General features: G+C 39.2%; 1 protein-coding gene across 9 annotated transcripts in view; it reads left to right on the top strand.

Annotated features, from left to right (window-relative positions):
- The first annotated feature begins 2037 nt into the window (after window positions 1–2037).
- Window positions 2038–15437, top strand: part of cadpsa (Ca2+-dependent activator protein for secretion a) — a 162693-nt gene continuing 149293 nt past the window's right edge. For 3 of the 9 annotated variants that reach the window (XM_057844977.1, XM_057844975.1, XM_057844974.1), the window contains exon 1: window positions 2038–2748. In XM_057844977.1, the coding sequence (XP_057700960.1) occupies window positions 2395–2748 (354 nt within the window). In that variant the 5' untranslated portion in view covers window positions 2038–2394. The remainder of the gene's footprint in view (window positions 2749–15437) is intronic. The other 6 variants (XM_057844983.1, XM_057844978.1, XM_057844981.1 and 3 more) reach the window with 4 other exon arrangements.

The raw sequence follows: 15437 nt of genomic DNA, 5'->3' as shown, positions 1-15437 counted from the left end.
AAAGGAAAAAGTTCTTTGTCTGTGTTTCCACTCCGTCAGCCTTGATGGCCACGCTAACAATGCTGTCTACTACACCAGCCTTGAGCTTCCTGAGGGCACCTGGTCCTACACCAAACCCTACGCCAACGGCAATGAGCAGATCTTCGTCTACTTTGACCCTGTGCACCTTTGAAAGAACATCTACAGCAGCTTTCATGACAACGGCTGTACGCTGCTGCCCAGGTGTCCTGGAGCTGAAGTAAGTGGCCAGCATTATACACTTGATAAAAAACATGAATCAAAACATCTATCTTTTTAAAACAAACATGTTTTTTAGGAGCCTGAGAGGATGAGGACGGCCCGATTCTCAAGCCTGAAAGTGCTGGCCAGGTGGGAGAACTACAAGTCCGTCAAGGCCGGCGACCAGAAGGTGCTGGCACTCTTCGATCGAGTTGCAGAGCGTCGGGCTCATCATGCCGGTCGTCAACGCCAACATGGTCGCCGGGCTGAGGCTCCTCGCCATGACCACGGGCAAGGAGGAACACAGGGAGACGGGCTCGGCAGTCCTCAAGCGGCCATCTCTCCCTATGGCCCACATGGCGTCCTTCAGAATGTCGCTGTGGGACTCCTTGATGTGCAGAAAGCACAAGAGCACCTGCTGGAGTTCCTGGCGGTCTGTCTTCAACTGTTTTGGTTCAAACTTCTCCAAGGATGTAACTTCAGAAGCAAGGAAAAACAAGGCCTTGGAGTGGCCGACCGACAGGACAGGAAAAGGAGCAGAGTCAAGGAGGGCAGAAAGGAGATGGCAAGGAACAGGGACTTGCACAACTCGAGGAAGCTGACCAGAAAACGCAAGGCATAGAAAGAGGCTATGTGATTGTTGAAAGATGAGGCTCACATCCTGGTAACACCGCATCAATTATTTGCAGTGCCTGAATTATAGGACTATCTCACACGCATTTTATATTTATGTTTATTTAGATTTCATACTTGCACGTCACTTTTGAGATTTTCTCCGTCAAGGGATATGCTCCACAATTTCATTGTACAACTGTATAATAATAATAAAGGGCTATTCTATTCTATAATAAGTTGTGATTGTATATAGAATTTATTAATAATATATTTGTTATTTATAATTGATTCTGCATGTTTTCAAGTATTAATTTTCTGATGCTAAATTGCGTGATTTATTAGCTGTTGAAAACCTTCAATAAATAAAATTAAAGTTGATATTTTGGTCAATCACTTATATGATTTGTTAAATATTTCTATTGATCCTGACAATATAGGTTATTACCTGTGCATTTGGTGATTTCGGGCATCTCTTTGAAATCTGAGAATTCTATAGCCATTTTAAGTTTTGTCATACTTATATAAAAATAATAATAATAATAATCGGGATTTTATAAGGGGAAGACTTTGAATTTTTTCATGCTGCTGCTCATGGAGACTCATATATGGCTAAGGCAGGTGCCTGTTTTGGTTTTAGGTCAGTAGCAGCTTTGGTTTTGAAAATATTTGAATTTGAAGTTTTTGAAAATAGGCCCCCTACGGACCGGCCCAGTTTCCCGTGTCATGTCATGCATTATGAAGTCTATCGAAGTTTACCAATTAAAAACATTGGTTTTCATGTGACTTTACGAGGTAATATAAGGGTGAGGAGTGCAGCATTTGACTTATCAGTTGAAGGCATCATTAGCAGCGACCCTACTGATTAGTCGATTTTTTTCTCGTGTAAAATTAAAAAGTTTTTGTTTTTGTGTTTTTCTAGTAATGATGATACTTCTAAATCATTTAGTAACATAAAAACGCAAGTGATTTGACAAATGTGAAAAAGAGACCATACATCGTGATTGAAACCTGGCAAAATACAGTCGCCGTCCTTTCAGGTGTGCGCGTTCCCGAATACATGATGTGCACGTCCTCGCCTGCCATCTGAAGCTGACTTCCGCACATACTGTATCATCAGGTGGCCATTATGTTGCTCGAACTGTCAAACTGACCCCAGAGCAGCGGATCTCAGCGCAATGGTCATTTCCAAGCCCTGCCTTTTCCTCTTCTTCCTCCTCCAGCTCTTTGCATGGGCAATATCTTCCTGATTCCTCGTCGTATTGTGCGACCCCTCCCCCGAATGTCGTCTCTCCTTATGAATCCCTCCCGTATATGATTGACACTTAAAAGAACGGAAACTGTGTTCACAACGTGGGGGTTGAGCAACCTGTAGTTTTTGTTTATTGTCGAGTCATTTTACGGCATTTGTTTTTCTGCAAGAAGGAACGTTTTTCATCTCCTCGGGGGATTCACCCCCACCTCTCTTTTTTTCTCTGAATCTGTGAAGCGTCCTCCTCCTGAGGTAGTGGAGTTGTAGCCTACCGTTGTAGCAAGTGTCGCCTCTGTCCAACACTCGGCAGCATGCTAGATCCGTCTTCCAGCGAGGAGGAAGGGGATGAGATCCCGGAGGTAGAGCGCAAAGAGGCGGCTCCCCCAAAGAGCACCAAAGGAGCACGGCCGCCACCGAGCCGAGACACCGACGGTCACGGTGGTTCGGGGGGGCTTCAGCCACGGGGCCGAGCGAGCAGTGGCGGCCGAGCCTCGAGCCCCAGCCCATCGGTGGGAAGCGACAAGGAGAAGGAGGATATTGAGAAGATGCAGAGAGACGAAGAGGAGAGAAAAAAGAGACTCCAGCTGTATGTGTTTGTGATGCGTTGTATCGCATATCCGTTTAACGCAAAGCAACCCACTGACATGGCCAGAAGGCAACAGAAGGTAAGATCAGGTGAAAAAGCGCAGCTGATCAAAAGCCCTTTGAATGTGCATCGCTCACATCTCGTCCGTGGACAACTGTTGCTTCCGCAGGTGCAACAGCAGATCGAATAACCGGGATGTGAAAATGGCACTATTTTATATACTGAAAGCTCTCAAATACTGCACGTTGATGCTGTACGTTGATTGAGCATGCTTTAATCTGTGCCGTTGCCGGTTGACAGTAATTGAGGAAGTGCAGAGGCGTGGCTGTGACTCCTCATTTGCAAAGTCTCATTTTCATCGCGGAACCACTGTGACAAGGGAAAAAGTCAACTCTGTACGAAATGTAATATTGCATGCATGCATGAATACATACATGAATACATACATACGGCCTGTTTTAATTGCTCAGCATTGGATTAAACATTGTTGTCAAGAGAACTAAAAGCTTTTGGATGGATATCAAAAAATGTAACATGAGAGAGTGCATGTGTATTCATGTTCTTCCCATTCATGTAGGTGGTCTTGCATCTCATTTGAATGCAGATGAATGAAGCTGCAGTGGTTTGTTCCTGCTAGCTTGTTGTTAATACCATTTTGCAGAAAGACTTTTCTCTAGCTACCTAAGGCACTGAAAATTACAGAAATTACTCAATAAACTTCACATTGAGAACATCTCACCTATTTGTGACCTAGAAGAATATTTTCAAAATATGTTTGTTCGTTTTAGCAGTCCCATTCTACTACTAAGGTCTTCTACTACTACACTGATATCACTTTTTGTAAGATCAAGTATGTACGTCCCTGGTGCCGAATATAGATTCTTTTAGTCATGCCTTTAGCCTTGTCTTGCAATTGTGATGAAAATGTGTTTCTCAGGACCAAATATTATTTAAAAATTCACTCAAAACAACATTTTTAAAATAACATCCCAATAGCATGTTTTCTTAGTTTTGCCACAAAGTTCCATAAATAGCCTCTGACACAGGACATTTCACCAGTATGGTGTCTCAAGTTGAATACCAAAGTGCACTAGGTAAAAACAGTACATCCAGTAGATAAGACAACAAGAAGAAATGAGACGTACATGTATAACTCTTTAGTGAGACAATCAATACAAGAAGATTAAATGTGAAATACATTAATGAGATGGAACTCATTGAACATGTAATCATGACGTATTAATGAATATTCAGGTATTCTTAAATGAGAGGAGCAAACTGATGAAAATATCCAACTGTGAGCAAGAAGAACTCTTTTATTTATTTATTTATTTTTACCAAAGCTCTGCAACAAGAGGAAAACTTTCATTATTTTTTAACAGTAAAAACATGAACAACAATAATGTCAAATTCATTCACTAAATCGATTCATCACCCAGGCTTAGGTCAAACCAAAACTGCAGCTGTTCTTTTCAGTTTTAATAATATTAAATTAAATTTGAGAATAAACAATTTAGATAGATTTGTATTTACTTTGTATTTTGGAGAAAATGAGTAATCAATTAGAAGATGATCCATTCAATTAATACTACAGTGATCCCTCGCAATTTTCGTGGCTCAACTTTAGCGCCCTCAGTGCATTGTGGAGTTAAACAAAATATTATCAACAATTAAAAATTGAGAAATTAAAAAATGAAAAAATATGGCATGAAAGTTGCCCGTGCACTAGCAGAAGGCAGGGAGAGCCCGCACAACTCATAATTAGGGGTTGTTGGGCATCGTTTGAAATTGAACGATTCCGGTTCCAATTACAATTCCACGTGTCGATTCCAGTTCGGAACGTTTCTGGATTCCGATTCTTTTAAGAGGCAGGGTAAAAAAAAGGGCAGGGTAAAAAAAATTGCATGGTATATATTAAGGTCTTAACTTCTCGATGATTTTTTAAATTTTATGAACTTTTCACAGGGCTAATTTTAACTTGTATATAAATATAAGTCTTTGAACTTGAGCAATTTTTTTTCTGTTCGGCTGTCAGGGCATCGAAACATGGAATCGAAATTTAAAAATTCGAATGATTCCGGCAGCATCGGATTGGTAGAACCGGTTCCAATCGATGCTTGACCCTCGATGCCCAACCCTACTCATAATCCACCTCTCTGATTCGCTGGCCAGCATCCCTCCCAAAAGATCCCTACCGACTCGGGAATCTCGCAAGCTGATTGGCCGAGACGTGAGAGAATGAATGTACAATACATGTTATATTAATTATTTAATATTTTGTGTATGGTTTTAATATTCTATTTACATGTTTCACCCTATTCTTTAATGTTCTGCTGATAAAAGATGCATTTATAGGAGTTTATATACACTTATTGATATTATATACATATACACAAAACACAAAAAATACACTGCTTCCCATTAACCGTGATAATTGAGGGATCACTGTATACCTTTATGAGCTGGTGAAGGGTTTTCAGAAATGTTGCTACTGGTGCTAATTTTGCTTGTGTTGCATAGTGGGCTAAAGCTGGTTGTAGGTCAGAATTTGAGATTGTTTTTTAAAAGATTGGGTTTGGATTGTTCATATTGACATAATATTTTGTTAAGCTTTTGCAAAAGGTTGGGGATTTCAAGAGAAAGACATTAAAACAATAAGCTCTTTACATTCTTTTTAGATTTATCTATTAGAGGGCAGCTCTCTTACATTTTTACAATTGCGTAAGAACTATTATCATAAAAATAGCGTACGGAGCCATCTTGTTTAAAAAAAAAAAAAAAAAAAAAACATTAGCATGTAGTCGAAGGAACATACCAGTCAAGTGAGATTATATATACAATAATGTAGATTAGATTATTCAAGATATATTAGGTCCATAGTGGGGACATTTGCATCGTTTTAGCAGCAGTAAATGAAAAAAAGTAAGACACAGTTGCTCATGTGCTTTAAAGGAGCACTTGACTTTTACTGTTTTACATCATTTTTCATACCATTGAATGACATTTTACCAGTTTTGCGTGGCAATTTGCGTTTAAAGTGCCCGGAATGTCCTTTTGCAAGACAATTTAATTTGTCCTTTTTGTACTGTTCGCCAGAATTGATCATCAATTTTTCATAACTACGCAGCTGACTGGAGCTAATTTCAATTCTCTTTTCTCTGATTGGCTGTTGGGCGGAAAGGTGTGTCAGTGGAAGCTCGTGGCCGTTGGCATGGTGTGTGGTGACTTAAAGATCGTGGAGACGCTACTACAATCTTCTGAAAAATGACACCAGGCTTTGTTATTTCACAATCATACAAAAATGAAATATTCACTTACTTTACCCTCCTGGCTTCAACGGGGTTCCGTGTGCACGTAGGCGCAGAGGTGTATTTCAGTCAGGAGGTACTGTAAGCTTTTGCTGTAGCCTCCTGGTTACAAATTCCTTATTGCTACTTAAATAAAACATTCTCTCACTTGACGGCATCACACTCACACAGTGCGTGAAATTCGTTGTCATGCAAGTGTCGAGAGACAACACACAGGAGATGTGGGGTTTAAAGTCGATCAAACAAGGACGGTGACTCTTGGCGGCGAACAAGCCTGGTGGAAGTGCTTCTTGGTCAGCTAGACGGCAAAGAGCGTTTTGGAGGAAAAACCGTCGAGCGAGAACAGTGAGGAGGCTGACTTTGTGTGGTGAAGCAAAAAAAAAGTGCAGGAAAAAAGTGACAAAAGACAGGAAATCCTCTCTCAGCCACAACTCCAACTCCTGGCAGTTTGTTGATTAGGGAAAGATCTAATTCTGTTTCTACCCCAGATATTTTTTTTAAATGGGAGGACATGTTGACATCTTCTCCTTGATAAATGCTTTGCCCCTGCACAGCTTCCCTATCATCTCATGGTGAATTCCGTGTCACGTTCTGAGAGCTGTTGTAGTATTAGCAAGGAAAGCTAATATCTGAACCCGGCTTTAAATGGGAGCTATAACTGAGAGACAGATCAAATTGTACATCAGAAGTAAGTTTTAAAATGATAAATAATCAAAGTTGAAAAGAAAAAAAGAGAGAAAAGAAAAAAAAAAAAAAATAAAAAAATCATTCATTGTCACATTTGGGCAAAAACATCCGAACGTCTTACGGTGTGAATGTAGAAATTCTCCTAAAAGGAAGAAGAAAGGAAATGTGAATTTAGAATTATGGAAAACGCAAAAGAACATGCTTGGGTCAAATGAGGTCAAAGTCTGCAGGGATGCTTTGCTTCATCATGGACAGAAAAGATGGTCTGATTGTGTGCTAAATTGGATGGAGCCAGATACAAAGCAATCGTGGATGAAAACATGTCGGAGTTAGGCCTGTCGCAATAACAAATTTTAGTGTGCGATAATTTATCTCATAAATTATTGCGATATTATTGCGCCCCCCCAATTTTTAAAAAAAACCAATTTACAATAACACGGTGAGAATACAGTATATATTAATAGGCAAGGCAAGGCAAATTTATATAGCGCAATTCAACACAAGGCAATTCAAAGTGCTTTACATCACATGAAGATCATAAAAATCACATTTAAATCAATACGTAAAAACCAAGACAAAAGATCGCATTTAATCACAAATAGAATCAAAATAAATAAATAAAAATAAAACAAATAAAAATAAAACAAAAACTACTACTACTAATAATAATTGAAATCAGCAATGGAGATAAGCACAAGAGGAATAGAAAGCAGGTAGATTGAAATATATAGCCAGTTATGGATATGCAGTGCTAAACAAAAGTGTTTTTAGCCCTGATTTAAAAGAGCTAACAGTTTGAGCATACTTCAGACGTTCAGGTAACTTGTTCCAGAGGTGACGAGCATAATAACTAAATGCAGCCTCACCCTGCTTGGTGGAACATGCAGAAGACCGGTTCCAGACGACCTTAGGGGTCTAGATGTCTTATAGGAATCTAACAAGTCAAGCATGTATTTTGGTCCAAGGCCATTAAGTGTTATGTAGACGAGCAGTAGTATTTTATAGTCTATCCTTTGACTCACTGGAAGCCAGTGTAACGATTTCAAAACCGGTGTAATGTGGTCCAGCTTCCTTGTATTTGTGAGGACTCTGGCTGCAGCATTCTGTACTAGCTGCAGCTTCCTGACTGATTTTTTATCAAGACCTGTAAATATACCGTTGCAATAGGCCAATCTGCTGAAAATGAATGCATGCATAAGTTTTTCCATGTCTTGTTGAGTCAGAAGCCCCTTAATTCTGGTTATATTTTTTAGGTGGTAATAAGCGGATTTAGTGACGGACTTTAGATGGCTATCAAATTTTAGGTCTGAATCAATAATTACGCCAAGGTTTCTGACTTGATTTGTAGCTGTAAGTGACATTGTGCTAAGTTGCCTGCTTATCTTTGACCTTTCCTTTTTTGGCCCAAAAATGATCACCTCTGTCTTTTCCACATTTAACTGGAGAAAATTCTGGCACATCCATTCATTGATTTGATGAATGCATTTACTCAGGGAGACTAAGGGACCCTAATCATGTGGGGACACAGAAATGTATAGTTGTGTGTCATCTGCATAGGCGTGATAGGAGATGTCATACTGTTCTATTATCTGAGCTAACGGAAGCATATAGATGTTAAATAAGAATGGTCCAAGAATTGACCCTTGAGGGACTCCACACGTGAATTTGGTTCGTTCTGACTGATAGTTTCCGATTGACACAAAGAAATCCCTATCATGTAAATAGGATGTGAACCACTGAAGAATAGTGTCAGTAGGCCCTACCCACTGTTCCAATCTGCTGAGTAGTATGTTGTGATCAACCGTGTCGAATGCGGCCCTGAGATCCAATAGTAACAGAACAGATGATTTGCCTGCATCGGTATTCCGACGAATATCATTTAGGACTTTGATAAGCACGGTCTCGGTGCTGTGTTGTGGCCGAAATCCAGACTGAAATGATTTAAAAAGATTGTTTTGCATCATAAAAGTCTGGATCTGTCCGAACACAACCCTTTCGATAATTTTCCCCAGGAATGTCAGATTTGATATTGGCCTGTAATTGCTAATGGTTGAGGCATCCAGATTAGGTTTTTTAGGAGAGGTTTTAATACTGCAGTTTTTAAAGTCTGTGGAAACTCTCCTGTTTGGAGAAAAGTATTGATAATCTGAAGTATGTCTGGGGCTATACAATGAAAAACAGTTTTGAAAAAGTTTGAAGGAAGGATGTCAAGGCAGCATGTTGTGGGCTTTAATTTTGACACAATTTCTGTTAAAGTGGCATAGTCCAAGAGGCTAAACTGTCTCAGATTGACGTGGGGGACATTTTGGGAGGCATTCAGTGTACCAATTGTTAATCTGGAGTTGCACACAGTCTGTCTAATCTTTAGTACTTTGTGTGTAAAGAATGCTGCGAAATCATTACAGGACACCACAGATGCCAATTCCTGAGGTATTGATGCTTGTGGGTTTGTCAGTTTGTCAACAACAGAAAATAATGTTCGAGTATTGTTGGTGTTTCTACTAATGATCTCTGAAAAATATGACTGTCTAGCATTTTTCAGTTCCTGGTTGTATTTGCGAAGACTCTCTTTGGAGATATCATAAAAAAACTAGGAGTTTGTTTTTTCGCCATCTGCGTTCTGCTCGTCTACAATCTTGCTTTTGTTTTAAAGCTAGTATGGCATTTCTCCAGGGTGACCTCTTCTTTCTTGACAAAGTTTTTGTCTTAATCGGGGCTATAGTGTCAATTACACTCATCACACTGGAACTGAAACTATTTACAAGTTCTTCCACTGGAGCTGTTGTAGGGGTTAATGGTGAGGCATAGGCCTGTGTGAATAACGCACAAGTGATATCACTTATGTAACGCTTCCTAATAACCTGTTTCCCTTTTCAGAGGATGGACAGGGGTGGTAATTTTAAACATAATGCAGTAGTGATCAGACAGAGCAACATCATTCACTGTGACCTCAGAGATGTTAAGACCTTTGGATATTATTAAGTCCAGTAAGTGCCTTCTGTTATGTGTTGGAACTGTGACATGCTGAGATAAACCAAATGTATCCAAAATATTTAAAAGCTCTCTAACACATCTTTCTTCAGGATTATCAACATGAATGTTAAAGTCACCCACTAAAACAACACAATCAAAGTCAATGCAGACAGAAAACAGTATTTTGGTAAACTCATCAAAAAACATTGTGTTATACTTTGGTGGTCTGTAAATTGTTACCATGGCAGCTCTGCAAGGGCTTTTTAGCTGAATGACAATATATTCAAAGGAATCAAACTGACCACATGACATATTCGTGCATTGAAAACTGTCCCTGATCAGACTGGCAACCCCACCTCCTTTCTTATGGGTTCTTGGCGCACTAAAGAAATTGAAGTTTGTGGGGGTTGCCTCAGTCAGAACTGTCGAGCTATTATCTTGGTCTAACCAAGTTTCTGTTAGGAACATCATGTCAAGGTTATGTTTGCTGATAAAATTATTAATTAAGAAAGATTTGCCAGCTAACGATCTGATATTTAGCAGAGCCAATTGAAGATTCCAGACTGGATTCACTGGTGAGTTTTGGGAATGACATACTATGCTTAACAGGTTGGCAGAGTTGATTGAACGTTTTTTATTTCTCACCAATCTAGCCCTTTTTTTGTTGTTTATCACCACTGGGATTGTTGAGCATACAGACTGTACTCCATAGGGCCCCGGCTTTTGCTGGGACAGAACAGTCTTTGTAATGTTGTCACAGCCTGGACCCAGTGCGTATCATATTGGTGTCGCCAACATGGCTTCCTCGATAGAAGGATGGTTGTCATGCTTTGGCTTTGCCCCGAGAGAATTCCAGGGGAGGCTGTTTGGTTTGTTGCCATCTTGTTGCTACAAAAGTGTTTTATCCCATTCACAGCAAAGTTGCCCACTATCAGAGTGCGGGGCCCAGTGGGTCGCTTTCTCTGTAGCCTGCTAGCACATGCATTAGCATCGTACCTCTCTTTCAAGCTGGGTGTTCCAACTTTCCCTGGGTCAGGAGTCTCGGAGAGTGGCGTAAATCTATTTTCCAGTGGAATTCCAGCTGCTTGAGGCACTTTGCTTTGAGCCTTTGTTGTTGCCTTGATCTGTGATAATTTTCTTTCTGGTGCTGGGGTAGATGACGCAGTCTTCTGCAGCGGTGGCCATTCCTTTTCACCGTAAATCTGCCAGTGCTGGGTTCTGCCTGACAAACGACTTCTCGAGTTGTATTCGTTCGGCTTTGCACCAAGCTGATTCCAGGGAGGACTGATTGTTTTAGTGAGATATTGACCAGGGTCCCGTTGAGTCTCGATGGTGTTTGTTTGCATTCTGTAGGCCGGCTCCCCCTCGCTGTTTAGGGAAACTGGCAGAGTGGTTTCATTCTCTAGCTGTCCATTTACCTCCATATTCACTTCAAGCCGGTAGATTTTTGTTTCCAGTACTGCTATCTTCTGGACCAGTTTGTGGTAATCATCCATTGACAGGGGAGGCATGTTGCTGCTACTTAGCCTCCGTTAGCCGAATTCCTCAGTTCCAGTCGCGATAAGGCAGACTTGTGCTCCAGTAAAGACAAAAAAAGCACTTTAAAAGGCTCAAAAATGTTCATAAAGCCTTTGTTTAAATATAAACAAGATTAAAAGAAAATTCCAAGACTTGTTGAGTAATTTAGAGGTGATTAACAATGATTAAAAAGATGATTGAAGCTTGAGAAGCAGGAGCAAAGCAGAGAGACGTCTGCACAGTAGCGAAGCAGCAATACAATAATAATTAATAATAATAATAATTAATAGATCAAGTACACCCATTTAAACGCGATAACAATCTTTCTTGGTCACCAGTGCAGCTGGCGTTCGGTACTTAAAGTTAACGATGATTGACAGGTTTGTAGCTTTGGTCTGAGGGTCCAGAGACGCCTTGGTAGCTCTACGATCGAAGGAACAAATGTGTTAAACGTCGTTAAGCTTGGTACACAGTCTGAAGTGTGCTGTGGCAACTCATTCATTTTGTAAGTGAGAGGCTGTTCTCGACAAAGTGAGCGTTAAAGCAAAAAAAAAAAAATGATAATAAGAATAAGAATAAAACCCTTTTTTTCGGTATTGGATCAGGACTCGGTATTGGATCGGGACTCGTTATCGACAGATTCTCAAATTCAACTTGTCAAACTTGGACTCAGACTCGGGTGGAAAAATATGCGATCGGGACATCCCTAGTATTCATAGCTAATATCTTCAGTAGTCTGTGAATGATGAAGATTGGTGTATATAAAAGGAATCAAGGAAGCTATGTCTCTGCACAATTGCTGCATTATGAAGAAAAACAAAAAGTTTACATTAAAAACAAAACAAAAAAAGAAATAAAAACAATTGTACTTTCTGCAATAGGACTATTGTGCATGCAAACATTGCAATGGCAATCTTCAAACGATATATTGTGCAGGCCTGGTAGACATGTGTTGGAATATCCCCGTCCTCCCCCGTGACATGCTTTGATAATATATGATGTAATTGAAAATTTGCTATTCATACACATTCTTGATACCTTCCAAGTTCCAACTGTGCTTCATCGTCTGCTCAGATGTACGGGTAAAAATATTTTCATGTTGCACGAAACTGCAATAAACATACACACAAAAGACTGTTGTTGCATATACTAGTAAACGTATTTCTATAAAATATTCACCCACTAAAATAGAATATGTTTGCATAACTCATTTTTCAGATTTGTATTTTAAAATATTTGTATTATGTCATTTTAATTTGACTTCACATACAGTATACAGTATATGTGCATTTATATGTTGGTCCGTCCAAAAAATAATTGTCATTGTAATGTAAGAAAATATGACAGCGTTAAAGACGGAAGAGATAAGGGAAGAGAGAAGAGATAATACTTTTTGCAAGCCACCGGAGGGACTCTCTACAGGTTTTTTAGGGATAGACAAAGAATGGAAGAACCATTTGACATTTTGTTTTAAGATCACACTCAGACAGAAGCCTTATAAAACACATTATCTAGTCAGCTGGGAAGTGGGTGGTACTGCTTGAGAGCCCGAGATGCTCTTTGCCAGAGAGATAAAAAATTATGGCTGTTTATTTTATTAGGTTTATTTAATGTGAGTTTGTGTGTTTGTGACTTTTTGTGTGCGCTTTGTTGACGTAACAATATAGTACTGCATCGTCGTGTTCAAAAGTAATAAAAATAAGAAGCATAAATGCTACACAATTATAGAGCATCTAATATTTAAACAAAACCCAAATATTTCTTAGTATACTGTAGTCACAGTCCCATTTACTCTACATGTGATGTACATCAGTTTATTTTCAAAGAAATCATGCAGGGTAGATGTAATTCTCAATACAAGCTGTGGTATTCAGAAACACTTCCTGCCCAATATATTATGCACCTGCCCAATATATTATGCATACCATAAAAACTGTGATCTAACTGAATGACTACACAAGGAAATATTTCTAGAATTTAGCTTTTTATTGTCTTCTACTTGGCTATTATTAGATAACATTTGAATACACAGTCGCTACTGGTAGTTGTGCGTGGGCAGTTAAAACAGTTCTTAATTGGACAAGGAAGATTTGTATTTTATGTCGCTTGAGATACTTTTTTTCTCTATTTTTATTTATGGCTTGTTTCATTTCTAATCAGGCCCGAGAGTATTTGTATCCCTCGATGGGACCATTAACCGAGGAACACAATCAGACTTTTCTCCACCACAACAGTGATGAATACAGAATTGTTTTGTTCCTAATTTCTGCCTTAAACATGCACAGTGTAAAGTGAGACCATCAGCGTAGTAAAATGTAAGCGGAATTCATATACTCCAATGTCATTTAAATAAAACAAGAACTTATCGGTAGTTTTCTTCATTCTCTATTTGTGTTAGGTCACATTTACAGTTAAAACTGGAACTATATCATAGGCTTGCATGATACATCGTTTGAACGTCGCCGTCATGATGTGCGCGTGCATGTGCAACAGTTCCATCGCTGTACATGCGAATGTGTATGTTTTTTTGTTGTTTTTTTTTTTGTGGTTTTAACACGAGTGTGATTAAAGTATGTGAAAACTGTCAAAGTTTGTCTTAGTGTGTACTATGCTGTGTGAAACACCTGCCTGTTTTATTATTATTTTTGTTTAAAATATATTTGATATTTTTGCTGCTGTTGAAGTGTGAAATACAGTGTTAAAGAAATCATCTACAGTATTTTGTTCAGAGGCATGTCGTTCCGAAACCCTTTTATATCTTCATCATTCACAAATGAATCCCCTTAACCTGGATTAAGTGGTGTTATATTAAAAGAATGTGTCATGGTGAGTAAACCAAAGTGTCCCTAAATAATCAAATTTAAGTCATCTGTTGAGAATTCTTGTAGTTTTAATATCGCAAAATAGACAAGTTTCCTGAGCAAGCGGCGCCGTCATTGACATTTTCTGCTACGGACTTCCGGTTTAGACAGTACACCATGAATTGCGGTTGAAGCAGACAAAGGTTTACTTTAAACTGCCAAATCAAACCAGAGGAACCTACGGATTCCCCAAAAATCGATTCAGCACGACGTAGATGACAGTCCGGGCCTTTCTGTGTTGTGCTTGGTTGAGTGAACTGGAAGCGCCTATACAGTATATATGCTTGGAAGTGGAATGTTTTGGAGAGCGTCTGGCTTCGAAGCGCCAGTGTGGATCTACCTCGCCATACTCCCTAAATCGAATATAGCAGTAGATTAAGGATTTGACTAGTAGTTTTAACCCTAAAAGATCCATCTAAAATTGTTTGTTTGTTCTTATCAGTTCGTTGATTGTTCGTGGACAAAATTCTAACAATCTGTGCAGCCTGTATTTACATGGGGTGTAGATTGATACGCCGACCGCTTGAGTGACCCGCATCAGGCGAAATTACAAATATTACAGTTGCCGAATGCAGAAGTGCTGACACGGATTTTGTTGTTAAAAGGAAATACAATAAGGTAATTTTCATCTAGTTAGGTTATAGTTACGGTTTTATGAGGTCATTGCACATGTACATACAAACACAAATAGTATGTCATTCTTTTTTATTGCAGAGCTTGATCACAATAAAGCTTTAGGACAACATGATTCCATTTCTTGTTTTATTTAAAACAATTGGTGCATGTGCAAACCACGCCAATAAATCACAATTTATAAAATTATTAGAAAAATATTAACCAAGGTGGAGCATAAATCGAGCTTTCCATCATCAAGGTAGAACGCACGTAGTCTTGATATATGTCCATCAAAGTATGTGTTGGTGTGAGGCACATCAAGTTGTCTCCCTTGCCTAACAGCGTTTTCCACCTGTAAACGAACGAACAAAAAATGTGTAACACTTGAATTTATGCATTTAGGATAAAAGGTCCGTGTATGACTTGAAGTAGATGAGTATTTGTTTTCCATTCTTTGTCGTTGAAGCTAATGCAAAGCTAATGATGTCTCATCTGTGACGCCACACAAGATTGTAGTCAAATTGAACATAATTGTACCTGTTATTGCTTTGTGGTGGCACACTCTTGGTCCCACATCTGCCTTTATGAACACAAAATTCCCATGTTCATGTATTACAGCACATTCAACTGGATGCTTCGAAGCTTTTTAGGTCCCTGATTGCATTTCCATCCACTGCCATTAAATCAATAAAAAACTATTTTGGTTGTGGCGACTCTTAGGCATTTCTTCATGTTGTCCTCCCATGTCGTGATGATAGCAGATGGATGCGGCATTAGCAAATTCTCTTTTTTTGAGGGATTTTGAT

Source organism: Corythoichthys intestinalis, chromosome 9, assembly GCF_030265065.1.
Source record: "Corythoichthys intestinalis isolate RoL2023-P3 chromosome 9, ASM3026506v1, whole genome shotgun sequence".
In the NCBI taxonomy this organism is placed as follows: domain Eukaryota; kingdom Metazoa; phylum Chordata; class Actinopteri; order Syngnathiformes; family Syngnathidae; genus Corythoichthys; species Corythoichthys intestinalis.
This window is presented reverse-complemented; position numbering and strand designations above follow the sequence as displayed.